The 26,714-nt window shown below is 46.1% G+C and overlaps 1 protein-coding gene across 1 annotated transcript in view; it reads right to left on the bottom strand.

Annotated features, from left to right (window-relative positions):
• The window catches only part of ryr2b (ryanodine receptor 2b (cardiac)), a 210,519-nt gene extending 184,018 nt beyond the window's left edge, over positions 1-26,501 (bottom strand). Inside the window, exons 1-9 of the mRNA XM_060933368.1 lie at positions 26,451-26,501; positions 18,829-18,945; positions 14,835-14,939; positions 14,551-14,625; positions 14,376-14,454; positions 5,631-5,743; positions 5,394-5,514; positions 2,559-2,655; positions 2,007-2,081 (exon numbers count right to left, since the gene is read on the bottom strand). Coding sequence (XP_060789351.1) covers positions 2,007-2,081; positions 2,559-2,655; positions 5,394-5,514; positions 5,631-5,743; positions 14,376-14,454; positions 14,551-14,625; positions 14,835-14,939; positions 18,829-18,945; positions 26,451-26,501 — 833 coding nt within the window. The remainder of the gene's footprint in view (positions 1-2,006; positions 2,082-2,558; positions 2,656-5,393; positions 5,515-5,630; positions 5,744-14,375; positions 14,455-14,550; positions 14,626-14,834; positions 14,940-18,828; positions 18,946-26,450) is intronic.
• Positions 26,502-26,714: the final 213 nt, after the last annotated feature.

Genomic DNA, 26,714 nt, shown 5'->3' with positions numbered 1-26,714 from the left:
TGGAAGTGCACTTGTATACCGAGGAGGAAGCAATTTGCGTTACAGCCGTGAATGAGGATTCAAAATGGTGGCTCGGCTCGGTTTCCCCTTTCGGGCGCTCTCGTTTTCTGTTAGAATTTCATCTCATTGGGGGCGTCGTGGCTCAGGTGGCTAAGGCGCCATACCATAAGTCCGGGGACCTGGGTTCGATTCCAACCCGAGGTCATTTCCCGATCCCTCCCCGTCTCTCTCTCCCGCTCATTTCCTGTCCTGTCTCTACACTGTTCTATCCAATAAAGGTGAAAAAAGCCCAAAAAAAATCTTTAAAAAAAAAAAAAAAGAATCTCATCTCATTATCTCTAGCCACTTTATCCTGTTCTACAGGGTCGCAGGCAAGCTGGAGCCTATCCAGGCTGACTACGGGCGAAAGGCAGGGTACACCCTGGACAAGTCGCCAGGTCATCACAGGGCTGACACATAGACACAGACAACCATTCACACTCACATCTACAGTCAATTTAGAGTCACCAGTTACCCTAACCTGCATGTCTTTGGACTGTGGGGGAAACCGGAGCACCCGGAGGAAGCCCACAGGAAACGGGGAGAACATGCAAACTCCACACAGAAAGGCCCTCGCCGGCCACGGGGCTCGAACCCGGACCTTCTTGCTGTGAGGCGACAGCGCTAACCACTACACCACCGTGCTGCCCCCTGTTAGAATTTGGTAAAGAAAAAAATATATATATTATTTACCAGCTTAAGGTCGGTCCGTATGGTGAAATACCGTGACCTCGGCCTTGAATACTGACCTCGACCCAGAGGGCCTCGCTCAGTACTTTCAAGACCTCGGTCATGGTATTTCACGATACGGACCTCCCAGCTGCTGAATAACATATATATATTTCATTCAGATGCGCGATGTGTTTTGTATGAAAAATGCGAGTTTTTCAGCACAAGAACATAAACTTCATATCTTCAAGCCAATGTGTGATTTTCTTTTTATCATATTGACACATTCACAAACAAAAAGGACCCAAATTTATCAAAACAACTCATCGATTTCCTTACGAGTGACATATTGGAAAATATGTTACTCAGTGTCCTGGATTCAGTGATTCTGGCTGGGTTTGTTTGTTTGTTTGTTTGTTTGTTTGTTTGTTTGTTTGTTTTCTGGCTACATTTTTCAAACAGTGGAATATTCATGGATGCAAAAATGGCGACTCACGACTTGGTGCAGAGGCTTCTGGGAAAGGTGAGACAGTCCCTTTAAATACAGTAATGAAATATTTATGCTCCGTTACTTCCTACCTCTGCCGAAGCCAACAGAACATGTTTGGGATGTGGTCGAATGGGAGATTTGCAGCATGAAAGTGTATCTGAAAAATGTGCAGGAATTTTCTGCATGGATCAGAATCTCAAAGGAATGTTTCCAACATCTTGTGGAACCCATGGCATGAAGAACTGAATTGTTTTGAGAGCAAAGTGAGGTCCTACCCAGTATCAGTATAGTGTTCTTCATAAAGTTCTCAGTGAGTGTAGCTTAATTAATTAATTAGATTTGAGAGTACTATCTTCATAGAGCGTTAATGTTTAAAGACTAAGAAAATAAAAAATTGTTGATGGTGGACTTGGTAACTTGGCCCATACTGTATCTGCTGTGGGGGTTGCAGGGGTTAACACTGTCACCTCACAGCAAGAAGGTTCTGGGTTCGATCCTGTGGGTTGACTGGAGCCTTTCTGTGTGGAGTTTGCATGTTCTCATTGTTCATGTGTGGGGTTCCTCAGGGTGCTCTGGTTTCCTTCCACAGTTCAAAGACATGCGGATAAATTTAACTGGCTACTCTAAACTTTCCGTAGGTGTGAATGTCAGGGTGAATGGTTGCTCGTTCTGCGATAGATTGGCGACCTGTCCAGAGTGAACCCCACCTCTCACTTGAAGTCAGCTGGGATTGGCTCCAGCTCACCCATGACTCACAATGGATAAACGGTATCGAAAATGAATTAATGAATGAATCCGCTGTACTTACGACACACGCAGCATCTCAATCCTCCACAGAGAACGAGCTTGAGACGAGACGCTGCCAGCTTCAAAATGAACAGATCTGAAAAGAGAGGATGACTGTGTGATGATGTGTTGGACACATTAAAAACCACAAAATGAACAAAAGCTATTCCATAACTCTTATTATACCACAACATGGCTGATTTATTGATTCTGATTGGTGTTGATTCATTTTCTATCGCTGCAACCCTTACAATGCTTGCATTTTTACAAAAAACAAAGACTTCCATGTTAGGCCACATCCACTTTGGGTTTAAATCCTAATGCAGATACACTATAATCAGGTACAAATATTGGCATTGTGTTTCAGGTCTACAAAAATAGATTCAATATACGACTTAACATTCTATAATAAAAACAAATTGTAATTGTTGACTGTGATATAAGATAAATACAGTATTTAAAATGATCAATTTGAGGATGTTAACAGTAAATTTGCTCCATCGCACCACCTTGTTCTTTCTCACTAATCTGCCATATCAGATACCAGTCATCTATAGGAGCCTTAGTCACTGACCTGCGTTCGTCTTCTGCGTGTCCAGCAGGTGAAACGGTCAAACACTCATCCGTGTGGCCATGTAGGAAACGTAGACAATCTCCTCCCCTGAGGTGACCTGCAGGTCAAATAACCAAGACTGTGCTAATGCTTAAGCTGTTGCTAGATAACTTTAAAATAATAATAATAATAATAATAACGAAACCATCAATGATGGCATAGCTCACTCCGGCCCCGTCTAGTCCAGAAGGAACAATCTAAAGTGGGCCACTTTACGCAATAAATGTTGCAAGCTATATACAAGTTAGATATAGAAGCGATATCCACCCTTGGAATAGCAACCTATTCACCAGAAAGAATCCAAAATGGCGAGGAATTGACTGAGAAAAAGAGATTTTTGTTGAACTGCTCACACGTTAAGGATTAATTAGTCCATAACTTCATTAATAATTGTAAGTAAAAAAATCTGGATAGAAGTTATATGCACCCTAGGTACCCCTACCTTCATGCCAGAAAGAATCAAAATCAGTGAAGAATTGAGGGAAAAGAAGTGATTTGTGTGGAAACTGCTCATTAGGGATTGATTGATTGATTGATTAATTACTCCATATCTTTGTTATTAGGCGGTACGGTGGTGTAGTGGTTAGCACTGTTGCCTCACAGCAAGAAGGTCCGGGTTCGAGCCCTGTGGCCAGTGAGGGTCTTTCTGTGTGGAGTTTGCGTGTTGTCCGCGTGGGTTTCCTCTGGGTGCTCCGGTTTCCCCCACAGTCCAAAGACATGCAGGTTAGGTTAACTGGTGACTCTAAATTGACCGTAGGTGTGAATGTGAGTGTGAATGGTTGTCTGTGTCTATGCGTCAGCCCTGTGATGACCTGGCGACTTGTCCAGGGTGTACCCTGCCTTTCGCCCGTAGTCAGCTGGGATAGGCTCCAGCTTGCCTGTGACCCTGTAGAACAGGATAAAGCGGCTAGAGATAATGAGATGAGATGAGATCTTTGTTATTAATTGAAATTATGCAAATTGGGATAGAAGCTAGACACACCCCAGGCAGACCTACCTTCCTGCCAAAAAGAATAAAAATCAGTGAAGAATTGAGAGAGAAGAAGCGATTTTCGTGAAATGTGGCTGCCAAATGGATAGATGACAGACAACACATGATGGCCTGTCGGCCGGATGAGATAATAATAATAATAATAATAATAATTTCACACAAGTAAATGATTTCATACACGTCAAAAAAAAAAAGAAAGAAATTTGGCGACATCATAGTATGGTTCACTCATTAAAATTGGTCCAGATTGTTCCATCCAAGAAATTCCTTCTATAAAGTTAAGAAAAAACAATTTCTGAAAATAACACAGATAAAATATTGGCCACAGTAATGCCGTGATATTTTACTATTTTTGTCCTGAGATTTTAAATCTCCTTAAATTAGAAGGGCACTCAGTAGACTGTATACCTCCACCAAGCCACATACTGTATTATTAACATCAAAATCAAAATCACTTGATCCAATGATAATACTAAAGCCATCCACCAAATTTCATCCAAATCCGTTCAGTAGTTTTTGAGTTACATTGGGAAGAGCCAAAAAAAAAAAATCATGGATCCACATACATATCCAGATTTGCATCAAAATCTAATCAGTGGCTCCTTGGCTCATGAATCACCTCATCTCATCTCATTATCTCTAGCCGCTTTACCCTGTTCTACAGGGTCGCAGGCAAGCTGGAGCCTATCCCAGCTGACTACAGGCGAAAGGCGGGGTACACCCTGGACAAGTCGCCAGGTCATCAGGGCTGACACATAGACACAGACAACCATTCACATTCACACCTATGGTCAATTTAGAGTCACCAGTTAACCTAACCTGCATGTCTTTAGACTGTGGGGGAAACTGGAGCACCCGGAGGAAATCCACACGGACAACATGCAAACTCCACACAGAAAGGCCCTCGAACCAGGACCTTCTTGCTGTGAGGCAACAGCGCTAACCACTACACCACCGTGCCGCCCTCCCATGAATCACCTTTCTACCAAATTTCATCCAAATCCGTTCACTAGTTTTTGAGTTACATTAGGAACGAACAAACAAGCAGAGGTGAAAACAGAACCTCCTCCAACACAGTTGGCAGAGGAAAAAAATAAATAAATAGATCCTGAAATTTACAAACATTGAAAAATATAAGTACAAAAATAGCCACATCACTATATATACAGTGGAATCCAATGTGTTCTTCTGCTGTTGCATGCTGAGATGCTTTTCTACTCACCACGGTTGTAAAGAGTGATTATATGAGTTACTACATAAGTTCTTTCCTGGCAGCTCAAACTGCTCAATCTGTTCATTTTCCTCTGCCCTCTCTTATCGACAAGGTGTTTGTTTCCAGCCACAGAACTGTCGCTCGCTCACTCACTCACTCACTCGATGATGTTTTTTTGTTTTTTGCACCATTCTGTGTAAACTCTAGAGACTGTTGGTGTGTGTGAAAACCCCCAGGAGATCAGCAGTTTCTGAAATACTCAAACCAGTCCATCTGGCTCAAACCAACACCCATGCTACAGTGAAAGAAAGTCACACTTCACCGTGAGTGAAAAATTTTTTCCCATACTGATGTTTGAACATTGTGAACATTAACCGAAGCTCTTGATTTGTATCTGCATGATTTTATGCATCAAGGGATCAGCTGATTAGAGAACTGCATAAAATAAAACAGCAGGTGGTCCTAATGGGTGTTTCTAATAAAGTGGCCAGTGAGTGTATAAGCAGGATATTTGGACATTGGATGTTGTCCAGAAAACTGAATTTTAGCAAAGTAAAAAGAGAGGTGTGACGTGAGGAGAAATTAAACGAACCTTGAGCTTGAGTCGAGCGAGAGGAAATGGGAGCCACGCTCCATAGAGTCTGCTGGAAAGATGCGTCCACGCTCGTATTTATACACTCCTCCTCATACGCACCAGTACTCCACGAGACATGCTGGAGAGAGAGAGAGATCCTTATGTACAAATTCATACCGATAATTCACATCAAAAGAAGGGATTTAACCCCAAGTCATAAGAAGAAAGACAGATTTAAACAGGTCAGAAATCTACCAGGTATCTCTCAGAGGAAACGCTGACGAAGATGAGGTCATCACCCACTCTGACCTTCTCTCCTTCTGACCGCTGCTTGGAGGCTGGATGGACCGTCCACCAACACGTCTCACCTGCAAACACATACAGGGCTAGATTGGTTACACTGTAGTGAAGTCAGGAAGATCCTGCTGGAAACACAGATGACTGGAATTATCTAAGATTATTAGAAAAAAAAACCAACACTGTCGACAGCGGCTTGCATAAATATTCACCCCCTTTAACTTTTCCACATTTTGTGGTGTTAGAGTCTAGAACTGAAATAGACTTCATTGAGATTTCATGGTGGTGTGGTGGTTAGCACTGGCGCCTCACAGCAAGAAGGTTCTGGGTTCAAGCCCAGCGGCCGACAAGGGCCTTTCTGTGTGGAGTTTGCATGTTCTCCCTGTGCCTGCGTGGGTTTCCTCCAGGTGCTCCAGTTTCCCCCACAGTCCAAAGACATGGTTAACTGGTGACTCTAAATTGACCGTGAGTGTGAATGGTTGTCTGTGTCTATGTGTCAGCCCTGCAATGACCTGGCGACTTGTCCAGGGTGTACCCCGCCTCTCGCCCATAGTCAGCTGGGATAGGCTCCAGCTTGCGTGCGACCCTGTAGGACAGGATAAGTGGCTACAGATAATGGATGGATGGATGTCTAGAACTGAAATAGACTTCATTGAGATTTCATGGCGGCACGGTGGTGTGGTGGTTAGCACTGTCACCTCACAGCAAGAAGGTTCTGGGTTCGAGTCCAGTGGCCGACAGGGGCCTTTCTGTGTGGCGTTTGCATGTTCTCCCCATGTCTGCATGGGTTTCCTCCGGTTTCCCCTACAGTCCAAAGACATGCAGGTTAGGTTAATTGCTGGCTCTAAATTGACAGTAGGTGTGAATGGTTGTTTGTCTCTATGTGTCAGCCCTGCGATGACCTGGCGACTTGTCCAGGGTGTACCCCGCCTCTCGCCCATAGTCAGCTGGGATAGGCTCCAGCTTGCGTGCGACCCTGTAGGACAGGATAAGTGGCTACAGATAATGGATGGATGGATGTCTAGAACTGAAATAGACTTCATTGAGATTTCATGGTGGCACGGTGGTGTGGTGGTTAGCACTGTCACCTCACAGCAAGAAGGTTCTGGGTTCGAGTCCAGTGGCCGACAGGGGCCTTTCTGTGTGGCGTTTGCATGTTCTCCCCATGTCTGCATGGGTTTCCTCCGGTTTCCCCTACAGTCCAAAGACATGCAGGTTAGGTTAATTGCTGGCTCTAAATTGACAGTAGGTGTGAATGGTTGTTTGTCTCTATGTGTCAGCCCTGCGATGACCTGGCGACTTGTCCAGGGTGTACCCCACCTCTCGCCCATAGTCAGCTGAGATAGGCACTAGCTTGCCTGCGACCCTGCACAGGATAAGCGGCTACAGATAATGGATGGATGGATGAGATTTCATGAGATATCATGACTCTACACAAAATATTATCTAACTTTTAAGTACGTGTGTGTTGGAGTGAGTTGAATTCGAATAGGGTGCCAAATATAAAAGTTGCCATTGCATAAACCACCAAGTTATTTTCCAAGCGAGTTCAATTGATGACTTCAGTTGACTTGCGTCCAATTCAAGTGTCATGTGATCTCAATATAAATACACTGGTAACTCAGAAGAAGAACCCAGAGTATTTTAGAGAACATACTGTACCAAAACTAACAGCATCACAAAAAACAAGGAGTCATCAACATTTATGGAAAGTGTTTATTTATTAGCTCATACGACTGACAGGCTATGAGTTTATGCCATCATGTGTTCTCCATCTGGCGTTGTCCACATTTCACAAAAATCGCTTCTTCTCTCTCAATTCTTCACCGATTTTTATACTTTTTGGCAGGAAGGTAGGTCTGCCTGGGGTGCGTATAGCTTCTACCCAAATTTGCATAATTGAAATTAATAATGAAGATATGGTGTAATTAAGCCCTAACGAGCAGTTTCCACACATCACTTCTTCTCCCTCAATTCTTCAGTGATTTTGATTCTTTCTGGTATGAAGGTAGGGGTACCTAGGGTGCATACAACTTCTACCCAGATTTGCTTAATTACAATTATTAATGAAGTTATGGACTAATTAATCCTTAATGAGCAGTTCAACAAAAATCGCTTCTTCTTGGTCAATTCCTCGCTGTTTTCGAGTCTTTCTGGCAAATAGGTCAGTATTCCTAGGGTGGATATAGCTTCTACATAGTGTATATACCTTGCAACATTTATTGTGCAAGGTGGCCCACTTTAGATCGTTCCTTCTGGACTAGACGGGGCCAGAATGAGCAACGCTGTCATTGATATTCTCATTTAAAAACATATACATATATATAAAATTTCAAGCATCTGGTAGACTGATATTAAATCCACATTAAGTGAGCCAAAATGCAGTGACAAGGTAAAGAGTATAGACTAAATATAATGGACAAAGCCTCTGTAACATCACTCATAGGATTTCTGAAGCGTGGGTTTGAAGCTCAAATAAGGAGACTATGGGTGTCACCATCCTGGCAGCGCTTGACTCCATCTAACTCCTGGCTAGTCCATAAATGGAGAAAGGGGCGGGGATAGTGAAGCCTGGCCGCTGGAATAGTATAGTTGGAACACACCTACTCGCCTCAAAGTTAACAAGGTAGCTATGCAAGCTAGCCAACAACCTGCTGGCTAAACTAAAAGAAGCTGCTCCATAAGATACAGACCATAACCTCAATGGCTGTATTACAAAAAAATAATAATAATCACTGGGCATGTAACCGTCCAATAACATATTTGATCAAGGAGTGTCGTATTTTAGTTGCTCAAGCTGTCAAATAGTCAGTCTGAATCTGAGGCTAATTTACTGAAGGGAAGACCCCGATAAACTTCATTGGCAGCGACTACATCAAAAATATTGAAAGGTAAGAAAGTACAATCTAATAAAGCAGATTAAAATCACTTACTGTACAGGTGTAGTAATGCGCAAAAGTTGTGTGTAGCGCGGATCGAGTGTGGGTGGAGCACAGAGGACGACAGGACAATGCTTGAGATGCAGAGGGGGCTTTTATTTAAACAACTTTTCAGTCTAATCGCCCTTCTCGTATGCGGTATAACACACAAACACACACACACACTGTAATCTCGTCCCGGGTTGCGCTCCCTCTCTTCTCTCTCTGCCTCCTTAAATAGGGAGCGGTTACTGGGAAAACACACACAAACACAGGTTAATTACAGTCAGGTGTAGCGAATCTGCCACTCACCTTCCCCGGCTCCACCCTCCTGTCACAGACCGGTGCTTGACCACGCCCCCGCTGCCACATACCCCCACCGCCCGACTCAGGCCGGGCGCCCGTCCGGCCCGCAGCCGACCCCCCCCCCCCCCCCTTGACGGGAGAGGAAGTCCGCCACGACCATCTGTGCCCCCGGCCTGTGGACCACCTTGAAGTTGAAGGGTTGGAGTGCCAGATACCAACGGGTGATCCGCGCGTTGGCATCCTTCATGCGGTGGAGCCACTGGAGGGGCGCGTGGTCCGAACAGAGGGTGAAAGAGCGCCCCAGCAGGTAGTAACGGAGGGCGAGGACCGCCCACTTGATCGCCAGGCACTCCTTCTCAATTGTGCTGTAGCGCCCCTCACGCACTGACAGCTTCCGGCTGATGTATAGGACTGGGCGGTCCTCCCCCTCCACCTGCTGGGACAAAACGGCCCCCAGTCCTCTGTCCGACGCATCGGTCTGCAACAAAAAAGGGAGAGAGAAGTCAGGGGAGTGTAAAAGTGGCCCCCCACACAGTGCAGCCTTTACCTCAGAGAAAGCCCGCTGGCACTGCTCCGTCCACTGGACCAGATCTGGCGCCCCCTTTTTAGTGAGGTCAGTCAGCGGGCTGGTGATATCCGAATAATTAGGTATAAACCTATGATAGTCGCCAGCCAGCCCCAGGAACTGTCTCACCCCCTTTTTGGTCTTGGGCCTCGGGCAGGCCGCAATCGCTGCTGTCTTATTAATTTGGGGACGCACCTGCCCGTTGCCCAAGTGGAAGCCCAGATACCGTACTTCCACCCGCCCAATCGCACACTTCTTCGGGTTGGCAGTGAGTCCCGCCCGCCTCAGCGACCTAAGGATGGCCCTCAGGTGTTGTAGGTGCCACTGCCAATCATTACTATAAATGATGATATCGTCTAAGTAAGCGGCCGCATAGGTGGCGTGGGGCCGGAGGACCCGGTCCATCAGCCGCTGAAACGTAGCGGGCGCCCCAAACAGCCCAAACGGAAGTGTGACGAACTGGTGTAAGCCGAACAGTGTGGAAAAGGCCGTTTTTTCCCGGGATAATGGAGTCAAGGGGATCTGCCAATATCCCTTCGTCAAATCCAGTGTCGAGTAAAAGCGAGCCGTGCCTAGTCGATCGAGCAGCTCATCAATACGAGGCATTGGGTACGCGTCAAATTTAGACACCGCGTTGACTTTTCTATAGTCCACACAGAACCGGACCGAGCCGTCGGCCTTGGGAACCAAGACCACCGGGCTGCTCCAGTCACTGTGGGACTCCTCGACGATGCCCATTTCGAGCATGGCCTGAAGTTCTTCCCGAACCACCTTTTTTTTGTGTTCGGGTAATCTATAAGGACGGCTCCGCACTACCACCCCCGGGGGCATCTCTATGTGGTGTTCGATGAGGTTAGTGCGACCGGGCAGGGGCGAGAACACATCCGAAAACTCGGCCTGCAACTGGGCGACCTCCGTGAGTTGGGTCGAGGAGAGGTGGTCTCCACAGGGGACCGGAGAGGTACGTGATGCCAATGACCCTTTTTGGACCTCCGGCCCCAGCTCCGCCTTCTCCGGAACTACCGACACCAACGCCACGGGGAACTCCTCGTTCAAGAGTTTCAGCAGATTGAGGTGGTAGATCTGTAGTGCCCCCTCCCTGTCCGTTCGCCTAACCTCATAGTCGACGTCCCCGACTTGCCGTGTGACCTCAAAGGGTCCTTGCCACTTGGCGATTAATTTGGAGCTCGACGTGGGCAACAGGACGAGTACCTTATCTCCCGGAGTGAACTCTCTAAGGCGCGTGCCCTTGTTGTACAGGCGGGGTTGCCGTTCCTGGGCCTGCCGCAAATTCTCCTGAGTTAGGTGGGTGAGCGTGTGGAGTTTTGCGCGCAGATCCATAATAATTCAAATGGGGAGAACCCCGTGGAGGCTTGGGGGACCTCTCGCACTGCAAACAACAAGGGTTCGAGCCACTTATCCCAGTTACGTGCGTCTTCACTTACGAATTTTTTGATAATATTCTTGAGGGTGCGATTGAACCGTTCAACTAAACCGTCCGTCTGTGGGTGATAAACACTGGTGCGGATCGGCTTAATACCCAGTAGCCCATACAGTTCGCTCAGTGTTCGTGACATAAACGAGGTGCCTTGGTCAGTCAGAATCTCTTTCGGGATTCCAACCCGGGAGATGACGTGGAAGAGGGCCTCCGCAATACTGCGTGCTGAGATACTGCGAAGAGGCACTGCTTCCGGGTATCGCGTTGCATAGTCCACCAGAACCAATATAAAGCAGTACCCTCGTGTTGACCGATCTAATGGCCCGACGAGATCCATCCCAATTCTTTCGAACGGGGTCTCGATTAATGGTAGGGGGCGCAAGGGCGCTTTTGGAATGGCCGCTGGATTTACGAACTGGCATTCGCGGCACGCCGTACACCACTTACGGACGTCGCCGCGAATCCCCGGCCAATAGAATCGGGCCATTATCTGGGCGAGTGTCTTATCCTGCCCGAGGTGACCAGCCATGGGATTAAAGTGAGCCGCCTGAAATACCCATTCCCGGCGGCTCTTTGGAATTAACAATTGGGTGACTCGCTCTTTCGTCTGAGTGTCCTGCGTCACTCGGTATAACCTATCTTTCAAAATGGAAAAATAGGGGAAGGACGGGGTGGCGTTCGGCTGGAGCGTCTGACCATCGATTACTCTCACTTGGTCAAACGCGTGTCGCAGAGTCTTGTCTCGTGATTGTTCCAGTGGGAAATCCGCGAGGGATTCCCCAATAGAAAGAGGAGGGGCCGGTGGCTCCTCACTCTGTCGCGGAGATGATGTAGACGGCTCTGCGACCGCAGCTCCAGCCAAAGCAACACCGGGACCTTCCCCTGTTAACCGGCAGGACCCACTCTTTACTAGGCATGCCATTAAACCCCGAAATCCCGGCCAATCCGTCCCCAAGATCAAAGATTGGGTAAGGCGAGGATTAACCGCCGCCTTCACTATCGATTTTTCCCCTCTGAAATGTATGTGGACCGACACCAACGGGTAGCTGTGAATATCCCCATGCACACACAACACCTTCACCCCTTGTGCTCTCCCCAATGCCTCGTCTTGCACCAGGCTTTGGCGGATCGAGGTCTGATTGCAACCCGAATCCACCAACGCCTGATATGTAGCCCCTTGTACACTTACCGGTATGCGATACGCTCCGGCCCGATCGAGGGCAGCCTCTGGCGCGTCGGAGATCCGCACCACCGCCCCCACTTCCATCGCTGCACACTGTTGCTGCAGGTGGCCCGTTTCCCCGCAGCGCCAGCAAACCGGCCCGGGCCTTCCCTCTGCAGCTGTGTGTTGGGGCTCACTCACCTGAGGGGGGGGAGAGACAGACACAGAAGGGAGAAACGGGAGGGCACCATGGGTGTGGCAGGCCGGCTGGGGTGGAGCCGGCCCCCGCCTCCGCGGTGGGGGAACGGGGCGAGGACGGGACACGGGAGGAGGAGGGGGGGAGAAAAAGAGAGAGAAGATGACGTCGTCCGCTGTCCTGCCGCCGGAACAGCCGCCAGATGATCCTCCGCCAATTCCACAGCCTGATCCAGCGACGCCAGGCGGTGGCACTGGACCCACTCCGCGGTTCCAGCTGGTAACCGGGCGATGAACTGTTCCAGCGCCACCTGGTCGATGATTCCCTCGGCGTTGCGATCTTCGGCCCTCAGCCACCGCCAGCAGGCGTCCCGGAGCCGCTGGCCGAACGCGAACGGGCTGCCGGCTTCCTCCATCCGCAGCGCGCGGAAGCGCTGGAGCTGCTGCTCCGGCGTGCGCCCCACGCGCTGGAGGACAGCCCGGCGAAGGTCGGCGTAGGCCAGCCTGCGGTCGGCGGGGAGCTGTAGTGCAGCCAGCTGGGCCTCTCCCGTCAGGAGGGGGAGGAGGCGCGCCGCGCGCTGCTCCATTGGCCACCCCGAGGCTTCGGCGACCTGCTCGAACAATGTGATGAAAGCCTCGGGGTCGTCCTGCGGGCCCATCTTGGTCACGGTGAGGGGAGACGGGCCCGCGGCCGGGGCGCTGGTGGACCCCGCCGACGCGAGGAGACGCCAGAACGCCTCTCGATCTTCCTGCTGGGCCAGCACCAGGGCTTCGAAGCGGCGCTCCTGCTCCTTTCGGAGTGTGACAAGTGCCTGGTGCTGGCTCTGCTGAGCCGTGGCGAGGGCGTGGACCAAGTCCGCGAACGGGGAGGATTCCATGGGGCTGCTGCGTTGGTGCGCCACCTTAATCCCGGGTTTCAGTACCACTGTAGCGCGGATCGAGTGTGGGTGGAGCACAGAGGATGACAGGACAACGCTTGAGATGCAGAGGGGGCTTTTATTTAAACAACTTTTCAGTCTAATCGCCCTTCTCGTATGCGGTATAACACACAAACACACACACACACACTGTAATCTCGTCCCGGGTTGCGCTCCCTCTCCTCTCTTTCTGCCTCCTTAAATAGGGAGCAGTTACTGGGAAAACACACACAAACACAGGTTAATTACAGTCAGGTGTAGCAAATCTGCCACTCACCTTCCCCGGCTCCACCCTCCTGTCACAGACCGGCGCTTGACCACGCCCCCGCTGCCACATTGTGTTTGCATGGAAAAGCTCTTAGACAAAAATCGGCAAGACATAAATTATTTACATAAATTCATCATTTGTGTTGAATTTGGCTCAAGTTCTGAGGTAATGCCAGCTAGCGGCTAACAAGCTGACACAAACCCAGCTGTCACTCAAATTGGCCCCGCATAGCTCAATATAATTTAAACTGTTGAATTATATAAAAATTCACCCATCATACACTTGTCATGAAGAGGGAAACCAGCTATAGAGACAGAATCTGTTTTTTGTACCAGGCTGTAAACATGTTTATTTTCACTGTAAAGTTGGGCATTATAACACAGGGGTCTATGGGAACTAACTCACTTCTGGAGCCAGCCTCAAGTGGCCATTCGAGGAACTGCAAATTTTAGCACTTCTGCATTGGCTTCACTTTTCAGGAGTGGAGGTTGCCACTTGGTAAAGAGTGGATTAGGCAGAGAAGCAACCAAGAGGCTAAGGGTACCTCATAACATAATGCTACCACCACCATGATTCATTGCTTCAGTCTAATGGGCGATTTTTACATTGCATTAATGGCGTTTCACAGATACTCTTATCCAGAGTGACATACAACATACCCAGAGATTATCCTGGGGAGCAGTTGGGGACTAGGTGCCTTGCTCAAGGGCACTTCAGCCATTCCTGCTGGTCCAGGGACTCAAACCAGTGACCTTTTGGACCCAAAGATTTGGTACACATTCATCACCTAAAATCCCAGTGAAGTCCATTTCAGTTCCAGGTTATAAGTTATAGCACACTCCAAAATGTGGAAAAGTTCAAGAGAAATAAATACTTATACAAGGCACTGGAAGAGATAGTTTTCTTTTATGGACACATTTAGGGTCGATGTTACCTGCGACATCTTCCTGAAGGCCGACATCAAACGCCAGCTTATCGGCCAAGAGCCCTGAGGATGTCAGACAGCTCAGATACTAAAAAAAGAAGAACAGAATATTCAACTGCATCATACAGAATCCAACACCCAATCAGAATGTGGTGCAATGTCTTGGGCTCTTTGATTGGCCCACCATGTTGCTGTGGGCATGTCTGAGCAGCAGCGCCTGACCGTAGAGGAGAGTGCGATGGCCAGCAGTCTCAGCTGACTAAAAGAAGACAAATAAAATAGGTTAAGGGATTCTGACAGTACATTAGAGCAGGAATGATAGCTACATGTCAAACCAATGTTTCTTCAGCAGAGTCCACTCCTGAAAACTCCTGTTTCTATTTAATCTCTCATTAAAACTGAAGGGAGTTATGATTGATGAATGAGTATTTATAATAAGTCAAAAAAGCAAAGTTCTGGTCTCCTCACCCCCATGTGTGGGTCCTCATGGTTGGCGAGCATTTCCTGCAGAGCTCGGACAGATACACACCTGTCCAGCACAAACACACACAGCGATAGATCTGCTGGAACATTCTGAGGAGGTAAACACACACCTTAAGATTCCTTGAGGGTTCTTTGGATGGTTAGTGGTTCTAGCTTTCTAAATGAGTTCAAAACAAAACAGAAAAGTTGGGGTGGTATGGAAAATGCAAACACAAAAAGAAAGCAGTGATTTCTAAATTGAGTTTTACTTGTATTTCATTGCAGACAGAAGGAACCCAAGCTATTTCATGTTTTTTTTTCTGGTCAACATCATTTCATTTGTTAATATACATCCATTCCTGTGTTTCAGACCTGCAACACGTTCCAAAAAAAGTTGGGACGGAGGCAACTTAGGGCTAGTCATGAGGTAAAACAATTAAATGATGTGATCTGAAACAGGTGATGTCAACAGATGATTATAATCATGATTTGGTACAAAATCAATATCCAGGAAAGGCCTAGTCTTTGAGGAGCAAAGATGGGCCGAGGATCTCCACTTTGTCAACAAATGCATGAGAAAATTATTGAAATGTTTAAAAACAATGTTCCTCAAAGAAAGATAAAAATGAATTTGGATATTTCACCCTCTACGGTGTATAATATCATTAAACGATTCAAGGAATTTGGAGGAATTTTGGTGTGTAAAGAGCAAAGGGCACAAGCCTAATCTGAACACCCGTGATCTCAGATCCCTCAGAAGGCACTGCATCAAGAACCGTCATTCATCTATAGCTGACAGAACCACTTGGGCTCAGGATTACTTTAGCAAACCTTTATCAAGCTACAATACAGAGTTACATCCACAAACACCAGTTAAAACTTTACTGTGCAAAAAGGAAGCCTTATGTTAATGATGTCCAGAAGCGCTGTTGACTTCTCTGGGCTCAGAGGCATCTGGGATGGACCATCACACAGTGGAAACGTGTATTGTGGTCAGATGAATCAGTATTCCAGGTCTGTTTCTGGAAGAAATGGACATTGTGTGCTCCGGACCAAAGAGGAAAAGGACCATCCAGACATGATATGGGGTTGTGTCAGTGCCCTTGGCAAAGGTAACACTTCTGTGATGGAACATTAATGCAGAAAAGTACACAGATTTTGGAACAACATACTGTATGCTGCCTTCAAGATGAAATCTCCAGGGAGATTTCAACAAGACAATGCAAAACCACATTCTGCTCACATTAGAAAGGCATGGCTGTGGAAGGAGATGGTGTGTCCCCTCTGTCAATGAAAAATATGACAGTGACGACCCCATACTGTTGCACACCTTAAAACCTATTTGCAGGAAAAATGGGACAAAATCACACCTGAAACACTTCATCACTTAGTGTCTTCAGTCCCTAAACATCTTTTAAGTGTTGTGAGAAAGAATGGAAACGTTATAAAGTGGTAAATGCTTTACTGTAACAGCGTTTTTTGAAATGTGTTGCAAAAATCAAAATTGATATAAATGTTTATTTTGAAAAAAACAATAAAATTCATGAGTGAAACATCAAAGGATGCGTTCTGAGCCCTTTGCTGTACTCCCTGTACACTCATGACTGTATGGCCACTTCAGACTCCAACACCATCATTAAGTTTGCTGATAATACAGCTGTGGTGGGCCTCATCTCCAATAACTATGAGTCTGCCTATCGGACCAAGATTAAATATCTCGTGGACTGGAGTGAGGAGAACAACCTCACACTCAACATCAGCAAAACAAAAGAGCTGACAGTGGACTTCAGCAGGAAGCAGCAGAGGGACCTCCAACCCATCTGCATCAACAGGGCCCAGGTAGAGAGAGTGGACAATTTCAAATACCTGGGTGTCCACATCTCACAGGATCTTTCTTGGTCCTGTCATACCATCACCCTGGTTAAGAAAGGCCACCAGCACCTCTACTTCTTAAGGAGGCTGAAGGACTTCAAACTCCCACTCAGGGTACTAAGGAACTTTTACTCTTGCTCTACTGAGAGTGTCCTGAGTGGGAGCATCACTAACTGGATGGGAAGCACCACCAGGAGAGACCAGCTGGCTCTCAGGAGGGTGGTTCGCTCTGCTGAGAGAACCATCAGGACCACCCTCCCTAACCTGCAGGACATTTATTCCAACCGCTGCAGGGACAGAGCCAGGAAGATCGCCAGCGACCCCAGCCACCCAAATAATAGACTGTTCTCCCTGCTGCCTTCAGGGTGACGCTACAGACAGCTGAAGACCAACACTGAAAGGATGAGGAGGAGTTTCTTCCCTCAGGCCATCAGACTGTTGAACTCTTCATAATGATAAGAAGGTATACTACTATGCATTACTGCACTTTGGACTTTAAGGACTGGTAAAGACACAATCATCACATCTCTGCCATGTTTCCACTCATCCCTCATCTCATTATCTCTAGCCGCTTTTATCCTTCTACAGGGTCGCAGGCAAGCTGGAGCCTATCCCAGCTGACTACGGGCGAAAGGCAGGGTACACCCTGGACAAGTCACCAGGTCATCACAGGGCTGACACATAGACACAGACAACCATTCACACTCACATTCACACCTACGGTCAATTTAGAGTCACCAGTTAACCTAACCTGCATGTCTTTGGACTGTGGGGGAAACCGGAGCACCCGGAGGAATGTTTCCACTCATTAATGTAGTTTTTCCCCTTTTATTTCTCATCTCATCTCATTATCTCTAGCCACTTTATCCTGTTCTACAGGGTCGCAGGCAAGCTGGAGCCTATCCCAGCTGACTACGGGCGAAAGGCGGGGTACACCCTGGACAAGTCGCCAGGTCATCACAGGGCTGACACATAGACACAGACAACCATTCACACTCACGGTCAATTTAGAGTCACCAGTTAACCATGTCTTTGGACTGTGGGGGAAACTGGAGCACCTGGAGGAAACCCATGCAGGCACAGGGAGAACATGCAAACTCCACATAGAAAGGCCCTTGTCGGCCGCTGGGCTTGAACCCAGAACCTTCTTGCTGTGAGGCGCCAGTGCTAACCACCACACCACCATGAAATCTCAATGAAGTCTATTTCAGTTCTAGACTCTAACACCACAAAATGTGGAAAAGTTAAAGGGGGTGAATATTTATGCAAGCTGCTGTCGACAGTGTTGGTTTTTTTTTTTCTAATAATCTCAGATAATTCCAGTCATCTGTGTTTCCAGCAGGATCTTCCTGACTTCACTACAGTGTAACCAATCTAGCCCTGTATGTGTTTGCAGGTGAGACGTGTTGGTGGACGGTCCATCCAGCCTCCAAGCAGCCTCAATTTAGAGTCACCAGTTAACCTAACCTGCATGTCTTTGGACTGTGGGGGAAACCGGAGCACCCGGAGGAAACCCACGCGGACACGGGGAGAACATGCGAACTCCGCACAGAAAGGCCCTCGCCGGCCACGGGGCTCGAACCCGGACCTTCTTGATGTGAGGCGACAGCGCTAACCACTACACCACCATGCCGCCCCCTTTTATTTCTATTGTTTTTAATTTCTCTTATCTATATATTTTTATGCTCGCAACGACCTAAGGTACATAAGAATTTCACTGTAATTACTTGTAATTATATGTGACAAATAAAACTTGAACTGAACTGAACTGAAATTCCATGCTGTTGTATTGTTTTGAGTGCAACACTTCTTTTTTTTATTTACAAATCATTGTTTACAGTTTTAATTTCAATTTCAATATACCATCCCAACTTCTTCTGATTTGGGGTTACAAATTAAAGTATCTTTTATGTTGAAAAAATGAATGCTGTGTATTTTTAAAAGTAATTTAGGGTAAATAATTGAACCCCAAGGAAAAACTTGTACCTTTATTAGTAGCTTTGTTTGTTAAAATATATACTTAGGCATCTTTATACAAGTAAACAACAAGCAGGTTAACCGGTTAACTAGCTGTGTTTAGGTAAAAAGTGTGTGTGTGTGTGTGTGTGTGTGTGTGTGTGTGTTTCACCTTGGAGTTTGAAGTGGACTCGAGGAAACACAGTCGGCCTCCGAAACCATCTGCAGCCAAACACAGCTTGTGTTGGAGGGGGACGGCCAAGCAACAACGCAACACCAGCTCATCTGACTGTGTAGTGCGCACGCACACACACACACACACACACAAACACACACGTACACATGGAATTGACAATGCTTTTCTGACAAGTTTTTTTTAGCGAGCAAATACTGTGCTACATTTGAGTTGTATAATTTTCGCACTGTCCCACCTGTATTTTTAATACAACCCCAATTCCAAAAAAGTTGGGACACTGTGTAAACTGTAAATAAAAACAGAATGCGAAAATTTGCAAATCATGGAAACCCTATGTGTGCAAGATGCATCCTCTGGATGCATTGGGACGCATCATCAGTGATGTAACCAGGGGTCACTGGGTGTTTCGGGTCTTTCAACATCAGACACCCTCACCCAGGTGACCCAGCTGAGGTTGATCAGACCCCAGCTTGCGTCCCAGCAGCAACCGGCCCATGGATTAGCCATCTTTATCTACAGCCACCTTGTGGCCTTCTCTGCGGCTTCACATACGGATCGGATGGCCCTCTTCTTAGCCACTACTGTTAGGCTCAGTTGGTTGAGGACTTTGCAGAGTGAACGCCTTGCAAATCCTCTACAGCCCACCTCTATTGGCTCGTAATGAATCATCCAGCCCCCTTCCCGGCACTTCTCCACCAGCTCCTGGTACTTTGCGCTTTTCCTTTCATTTGCCTCTTCCATCCGCTCTTCCCAGGGCACTGTGAGTTTGAGCACAATCAGCTGTTTTGTTGCCTTGGAGATGATGATTATATCTGGCCGGAGTGATGTTGTAGCAACATGCTGAGGGAACTTCAGCTGCTTCCCCAGATCGGCTTGCAGCTGCCAATCAGAGGCTGTGTAGAGGAGCCCTGACCTTGTTCTTCATTGTTGGCAGGGTTCCTCTCCAGCTTTGACAAAGTTAATTTTCTTTGGGGCAAGATGGTGTTTGCCAGGGGTGATGGCATTGCATATGCTTTCTGCCACTGCCTTCAGCACTTGGTCATGGCGCCAGCGGTAGCGACCTTCTGCAAGGGCCTTTGGACAGCTACTCAGCAGATGTTGTAAGGATCCCCTTCCAGAGCATAGCTGGCATGCTGGTGTCTCACTCTTGCCCCATGCATGGAGGTTGGCTGGGCTTGGTAGGGCATCATATACAGCCTGGACGAGGAAACGAATGCAATGGAGGTCCGCCTGCATGATGTTTGTCCGGGTGACCTTGCGCTGTAGGATACCCTCCCACTTTATCCATGCCCCCTGCTGCCTGAGCCCCCCTGTTCTGCTCACTCGCTCTTCCTCCATGCCTGCTCTGATCTCTTCCTGGATTAGCTGGTGTCTCTCCTTCCCTCAGGCCTTGCCCACTTGGGTCTTTGAGAAAAAGCCCAAACCAGCTTTCCCGATGGCCACCGTCCCCACCAGCTCCTTCTGCCTGAGGCGTGACTCTGCCACCTCCACTGCTCTCTCCACTCTCCACTTCCTCCCTGTCTGCACCTCAATGCCGGCTGTTGCCACCTTCTGGTCCCGTGAGTCCCTGTACTGAAAGGCTTCTCTTGTGCGTACCACCATGAATTCTTCAGTGAGACCACTGAATGGGAGCTGTAAGATGTTGCTGGTCCTGTAGAGGGCTGCACTACTGAGGCTGTGAGGGAGGCCCAGCCATTTTTGGAGAAAGCTGGTGATTTTCCTCTCCAGGGACTCCACTGTTGACACTGGGACTGAGTACACCAGCAGAGGCCATAGAACCCATGGTAGGATGGAGTGCTGGTAGATCCAGGCCTTAAATTTGCCTGGCAGGCCTGACTTGTCGACCTTGGTGAGCCAACTTTCCAGCTCTTTATTGGACCTCTGAATGGCGGTGGTGTCTTTCAGAGACGCGTCAAACAGCTTCCCCAGACTCTTCACTGGCTGCTCACTAATGGAGGGGATAGCAGCTCCAGCCAAGGAGAAGCAGAATTTATCAACCACTTTCCCCCTTTTTAGCACCATGGATCTTGACTTGGTAGGCTTAAAGCTCATCCTGGCCCAGGTGACAAGTTTATCAAGGCCTTGCAAGATCCACCTCCCTCCTGGGACTGATGTTGTTGTCACAGTGAGATCATCCATAAATGCTCTTATGGGGGGCTGCCGTATGCCAGACCTAGTTAGAGGGCCTCTGCATTCCACCTCAGCTTACTTGGCCACCATGTTCATTGCCAGGGCAAAGAGGATGACTGAGATGGTATACCCAGTTATGATCCCTTTCTCCAGCCGATGCCAGTCTGATGTTACTTCCCCAGAAGTGACCCTCAACCTGAAGTTGTTGTAATAATCCAGGATCAGGTCCCTAATCGCACTGGGGATGTGATGGTGATGTAGTGCAAGATCAACCAATTTATGTGGAATGGATCCATACACATTGGCCAAATCCAGCCACAGCACACCTAAGTCACCTCTGTTCTCATGGGCTTCTCTGATGAGCTGTGTGACTACCCCAGTGTGCTCTAAGCAACCAGGAACTCCGGGGATGCCCCCATTTTGCACTGAGGGATCGATGTAGTTGTTCTTGAGAAGAAACTCTGTGAGTCTCCAGGAAACAATACTGAAGAACACCTTCCCTTCGACGCTCAACAGTGAGATGGACCAAAACTGGCTGATGCACTTTGAGTTTTCTTTGGGGATCTACACTCCCTCTGCACACCTCCATTGGTCAGCAACTCTCCCCCTTCACCATATCACCTTCAAGATTTTCCAGAGGTGACACCGGAGCTGAGGACAACACTTGTACACAATGTATGGTACACCACTGGGCCCTGGAACAGAGGAAGAGTGTGCTGCCTTAATTACCTCCTCAACCTCCTTCAGGTTAGGCTCCTTCAGATCGAACATTGTTGTTGGTGGAGCTGGGATAATAAGGGCTCTATTGGGTTCCAGCTCCTGTTCTCTCATTGGATCGCTCAGAGTGTCATGCAGGAAAGCGTTAACTTCTTCTGCTGAGCAGGTGAGCCGGCCGCTACGTTTGTCCCCGAGCAGTTGTTTTGTGAAGCCAAAGGAATTAGCAATGAAAGCAGCATGCTTTCTAGCCCTCTCTCTCCCCCTTCTTCTATGCCACTCTGCTCTCCCAAAGGGTTACCAGTCTTCTCCTTAGGATGTCTCGAAGGTCAGCTAAAGCATGTTTCTCCTCCTCAGGAGAACTTTTATATCTTTTCTTGAGGGTGCGGAGCTCTTGCCTCAGCTGCTGGATTTTGTTGGCTCTGCAGTTCATGGTATATGTGGGCTTGGTGTTTCCTTTCTTAACAAAGCCGAATCTTTCTGTAGCGTAACCACCAATAATGACAGTCATTGTATGGAGTCGGTGGTCTGCATCTCCTTTTGCTGTAGCTCGGATGATGTTCATTACATCTCTGTCAAACTGTAACCATTCACCCTCCTTGCTGGCTGGGGGCCACTTGATCTGTTGTAGCTGGTGAACTACTCTGCTGGAATTGGGGGACTGTGGTGCGGGGAGGGACTGGGCTCTGTGGGGTGACTCCTGGCTGGGCTCCTCCTGCATCTCACTAGGCTTAAGGCCTGTGCGCTGCACCTCCTTCTCTGTGCATTTCATTCTGGCCTGATGGACTTTAAGGCCACGTACATTTTTGCATAGCTTGCCGCAGATACATCTCGCAGTCATGTCCTTAGCCTGGGTCAATACTGTTAGGTCTGTCCAAATGGAGGTCTCATCCTCCCCCCCTCTTGGGACCTCCTGGGGGTATCTTTTCGAGGACTGTTCTGTAGCTTGGTTGGGGTTCTCTCTCTCAAGAGATACAGGCAGGGGTGCTGACCCATTCTGCCCCCGGGTGCCGTCTTTCCATGCCATCAACTGTCTTTCCAGTAGTCACCAAACTATTCTTGGTTGTCACCTAGTCTCTTCCTAAGTGTCACTGACTAAGACAAATTTCAGTGTGTAAGATACATCCTCTGGATGCACTGGGATGCACTACAATGTATTTCATTGAAAATTGTACAAAGACAACAGGCCAAATGTTGAAACTGAGAAATTTTATTGTTTTTTGAAAAAACATGCTCATTTTGAATTTGATCTCAGCAACACATTTTTAAAAAAAGTTGGGACAGGGGCGTGTTTACCACTGTGTTGCATCACCTCTACTTTTAACAACACACTGTAAACATTTGGGAACTGAGGAGACCAATTGTTGTCGTTTTGAAAGAGAAATGTTGTCCCATTCTTGCCTGATATACAATTTCAGTTTCTCAACAGTTCGGGGTCTCACATCTTTGTCGTATTTGTGCTTCATAATGCACCAAATGTTTGAAATGGGAGACAGGTCAGGACTGCAGGCAGGCCAGTTTAGCACCCGGACTCTTTTACTACAGAGCCAAGTAGTTTTAATACAACCCTGATTCCAAAAAAGTTGGGACAAAGTACAAATTGTAAATAAAAACAGAATGCAATAATGTGGAAGTTTCAAAATTCCATATTTTATTCAGAATAGAACATAGATGACATATCAAATGTTTAAACTGAGAAAATGTATCATTTAAAGAGAAAAATTAGGTGATTTTAAATTTCATGACAACAACACATCTCAAAAAAGTTGGGACAAGGCCATGTTTACCACTGTGAGACATCCCCTTTTCTCTTTACAACAGTCTGTAAACGTCTGGGAACTGAGGAGACAAGTTGCTCAAGTTTAGGGATAGGAAAGTTGACCCATTCTTGTCTAATGTAGGATTCTAGTTGCTCAACTGTCTTAGGTCTTTTTTGTCATATCTTCTGTTTTATGATGCACCAAATGTTTTCTATGGGTGAAAGATCTGGACTGCAGGCTGGCCAGTTCAGTACCCAGACCCTTCTTCTACGCAGTCATGATGCTGTACAGGTAATTGATGCAGTATGCGGTTTGGCATTGTCATGTTGGAAAATGCAAGGTCTTCCCTGAAAGAGACGTCATCTGGATGGGAGCATATGTTGGTCTAGAACCTGGATATACCTTTCAGCATTGATGGTGTCTTTCCAGATGTGTAAACTGCCCATGCCACATGCACTAATGCAACCCCATACCATCAGAGATGCAGGCTTCTGAACTGAGCGCTGATAACAACTTGGGTCGTCCTTCTCCTCTTTAGTCCAAATGACATGGCGTCCCTGATTTCTATACAGAACTTCTAATTTTGATTCATCTGACCACAGAACAGTTTTCCACTTTGCCACAGTCCATTTTAAATGAGCCTTGGCCCAGAGAAGATATCTGCGGATCATGTTTAGATATGGCTTCTTCTTTGAACTATAGAGTTTTAACTGGCAATGGCAGATGGCACGGTGAATTGCATTCACAGATAATGTTCTCTGGAAATTCCTGAGCCCATTTTGTGATTTCCAATACAGAAGCATGCCTGTATGTGATGCAGTGCCGTCTAAGGGCCTGAAGATCACGGGCACCCAGTATGGTTTTCCGGCCTTGATCCTTACACACAGAGATTCTTCCAGATTCTCTGAATCTTTTGATGATATTATGCACTGTAGATGATGATATGTTCAAACTCTTTGCAATTTTACACTGTCGAACTCCTTTCTGATATTGCTCCACTATTTGGCGACGCAGAATTAGGGGGATTGGTGATCCTCTTCCCATCTTTACTTCTGAGAGCCGCTGCCATTCCAAGATGCTCTTTTTATACCCAGTCATGTTAATGATCTACAGTATTGCCAATTGACCTAATGAGTTGCAATTTGGTCCTCCAGCTGTTCCTTTTTTGTACCTTTAACTTTTCCAGCCTCTTATTGCCCCCGTCCCAACTTTTTTGAGATGTGTTGCTGTCATGAAATTTCAAATGAGCCAATATTTGGCATGAAATTTCAAAATGTCTCACTTTTGACATTTGATATGTTGTCTATGTTCTATTGTGAATACAATATCAGTTTTTGAGATTTGTAAATTATTGCATTCCATTTTTATTTACAATTTGTACTTTGTCCCAACTTTTTTGGAATCGGGGTTGTACTGTTTTCAATGAAATGTACAATTTTCATGATTTGCAAATCTTCAAATTCTTTACAGAGAGAGAGAGAGAGAGAGAGAGAGAGGCGCTATATATGGGCTGAAAGACGGGGTATTTTTGGACAGTCAGTAAAGGAGAATTCCAACACCTCTGTGGTCTCTGTGACCATTAGTGGGTCACTGATATTCACACACACACACACACACACACACACACACACACACACACACACACACACACACACAGTAAGTACATTCTACTCTTCTTCAATGCGATATAACATTTAAAGCAGTTTCGGCTCAGTGGAGAGGATTTTATAAGTCCATAAATGAGCGTGTCATCATCTACGTTATTATGACCTCATAATTAGTGAATTCAGTGACATTCACTTTTTCATCCAAAAGTGTGTAGAGGAACAGGAATCCCTCAGCTGTGTGTGTGAGAGATAAGAGGCTGAGAGCGGACAGCTCACACAGCCGACCCTCGTCCCTCTCTCCTGATAACGCTGATTAAAATAGAGCTGAGAGTCACAGCCATGTTCCGCATCTGCTCTAACACAACATTCATGTGAGAAAACAATACACACTCATCACTGGATATTAGTTTAAATGTGTGTGTGCTTCATTTAACTCATACAAAAAGTTATAAATGAGGAAGATTAAAGTTTGTAGTTGTACTGTTTAGTACGCCTCCATTTACATATAATACAAAAAATCGAAGATATTATTCTCTTCACAGTGTTTTGGGATATAAAATATTCCCAGAGATAAATAATCATTCAAAAGAAAGAAGGAAAGAAAGAATCGAAGTATTTTTTGATACTGCATATGGATTTCATAAAATTTAGATGAAAATATAAAATTATTCAAGAAAATAAAAATATTAAAATGAAAACAAATTTTCAAAGTAAAAAATGACTTTTCTTACTTTGCAATTTTTTATTTTTTAAACTGGTGAGGGGCAAAAACATTTTCTCATATTTGGATACTTCAAAGAGATTTCTTAAAATTAAGGAAGAAAAAATTAAAATGTAAAAGTGAAATTTAATGAAAATGTTTTTAAATATAAACAAATAAATGAAAATGAACGTTATTATGTCTGTTACACTGAAATAAATAAAATCAATAAATATTAACAACAATTTTAAAAAATTTATATGTATATATAAAAATATTATTTATAAATAATTCAAGAAATGAAAGTCTATTAGAATGAAATATTTAAAGCAAAAGCATGATTGTTTAATTTCCTCTTCTTTGAATCATACAAATGTTATTTAGAGAAAGAAAAAAATTACATACAAATCAAAACTCTTTAAAAATGAAACTTGATTTTTAAAAAATATAAAAATAAATAAATAAAAAATAAAAATAAACTTTTTTTTCCTGTTACAATGTTAGTATCAATATACAGTGTCAAATTCTTCACAAGTTGGGTGTGAGACGTTTACAGTTCATCCAGTCTGTTTATCCTTTCATTTATATTTATATTTCTTTGGTAAATTTCTCCACACACAATAAAACCAGCATTGAGGCTTTAATTCCTTTCTCTTTTCTCAGGAAGGAACTGATTTCTGTACTTACTGTTCGCAGGAACTGAACCTCATCCTCCCCGTCTGGAGGAGCCATCATCATCATCATCAACCGGTTACTGTGAGAGGAGAGAAAGGAGAGAGAGGAGAGTAAAGAACGCTCGACTGCAGGTGTGTGATAACACGCAGAACATCACAGAGAAAACACACACACAGATAATGCCAGAAAGCACTGAGCAGAAAGTCTGCTGGAGGGAGGGAGAAAGAAAGAGAGGAAGAAAGAAAGAAAGAAAGAAAGAAAGAAAGAAAGAAAGAA

This window comes from Neoarius graeffei, chromosome 11 (assembly GCF_027579695.1).
Source record: "Neoarius graeffei isolate fNeoGra1 chromosome 11, fNeoGra1.pri, whole genome shotgun sequence".
Classification (NCBI taxonomy): Eukaryota; Metazoa; Chordata; class Actinopteri; order Siluriformes; family Ariidae; genus Neoarius; species Neoarius graeffei.
This window is presented reverse-complemented; position numbering and strand designations above follow the sequence as displayed.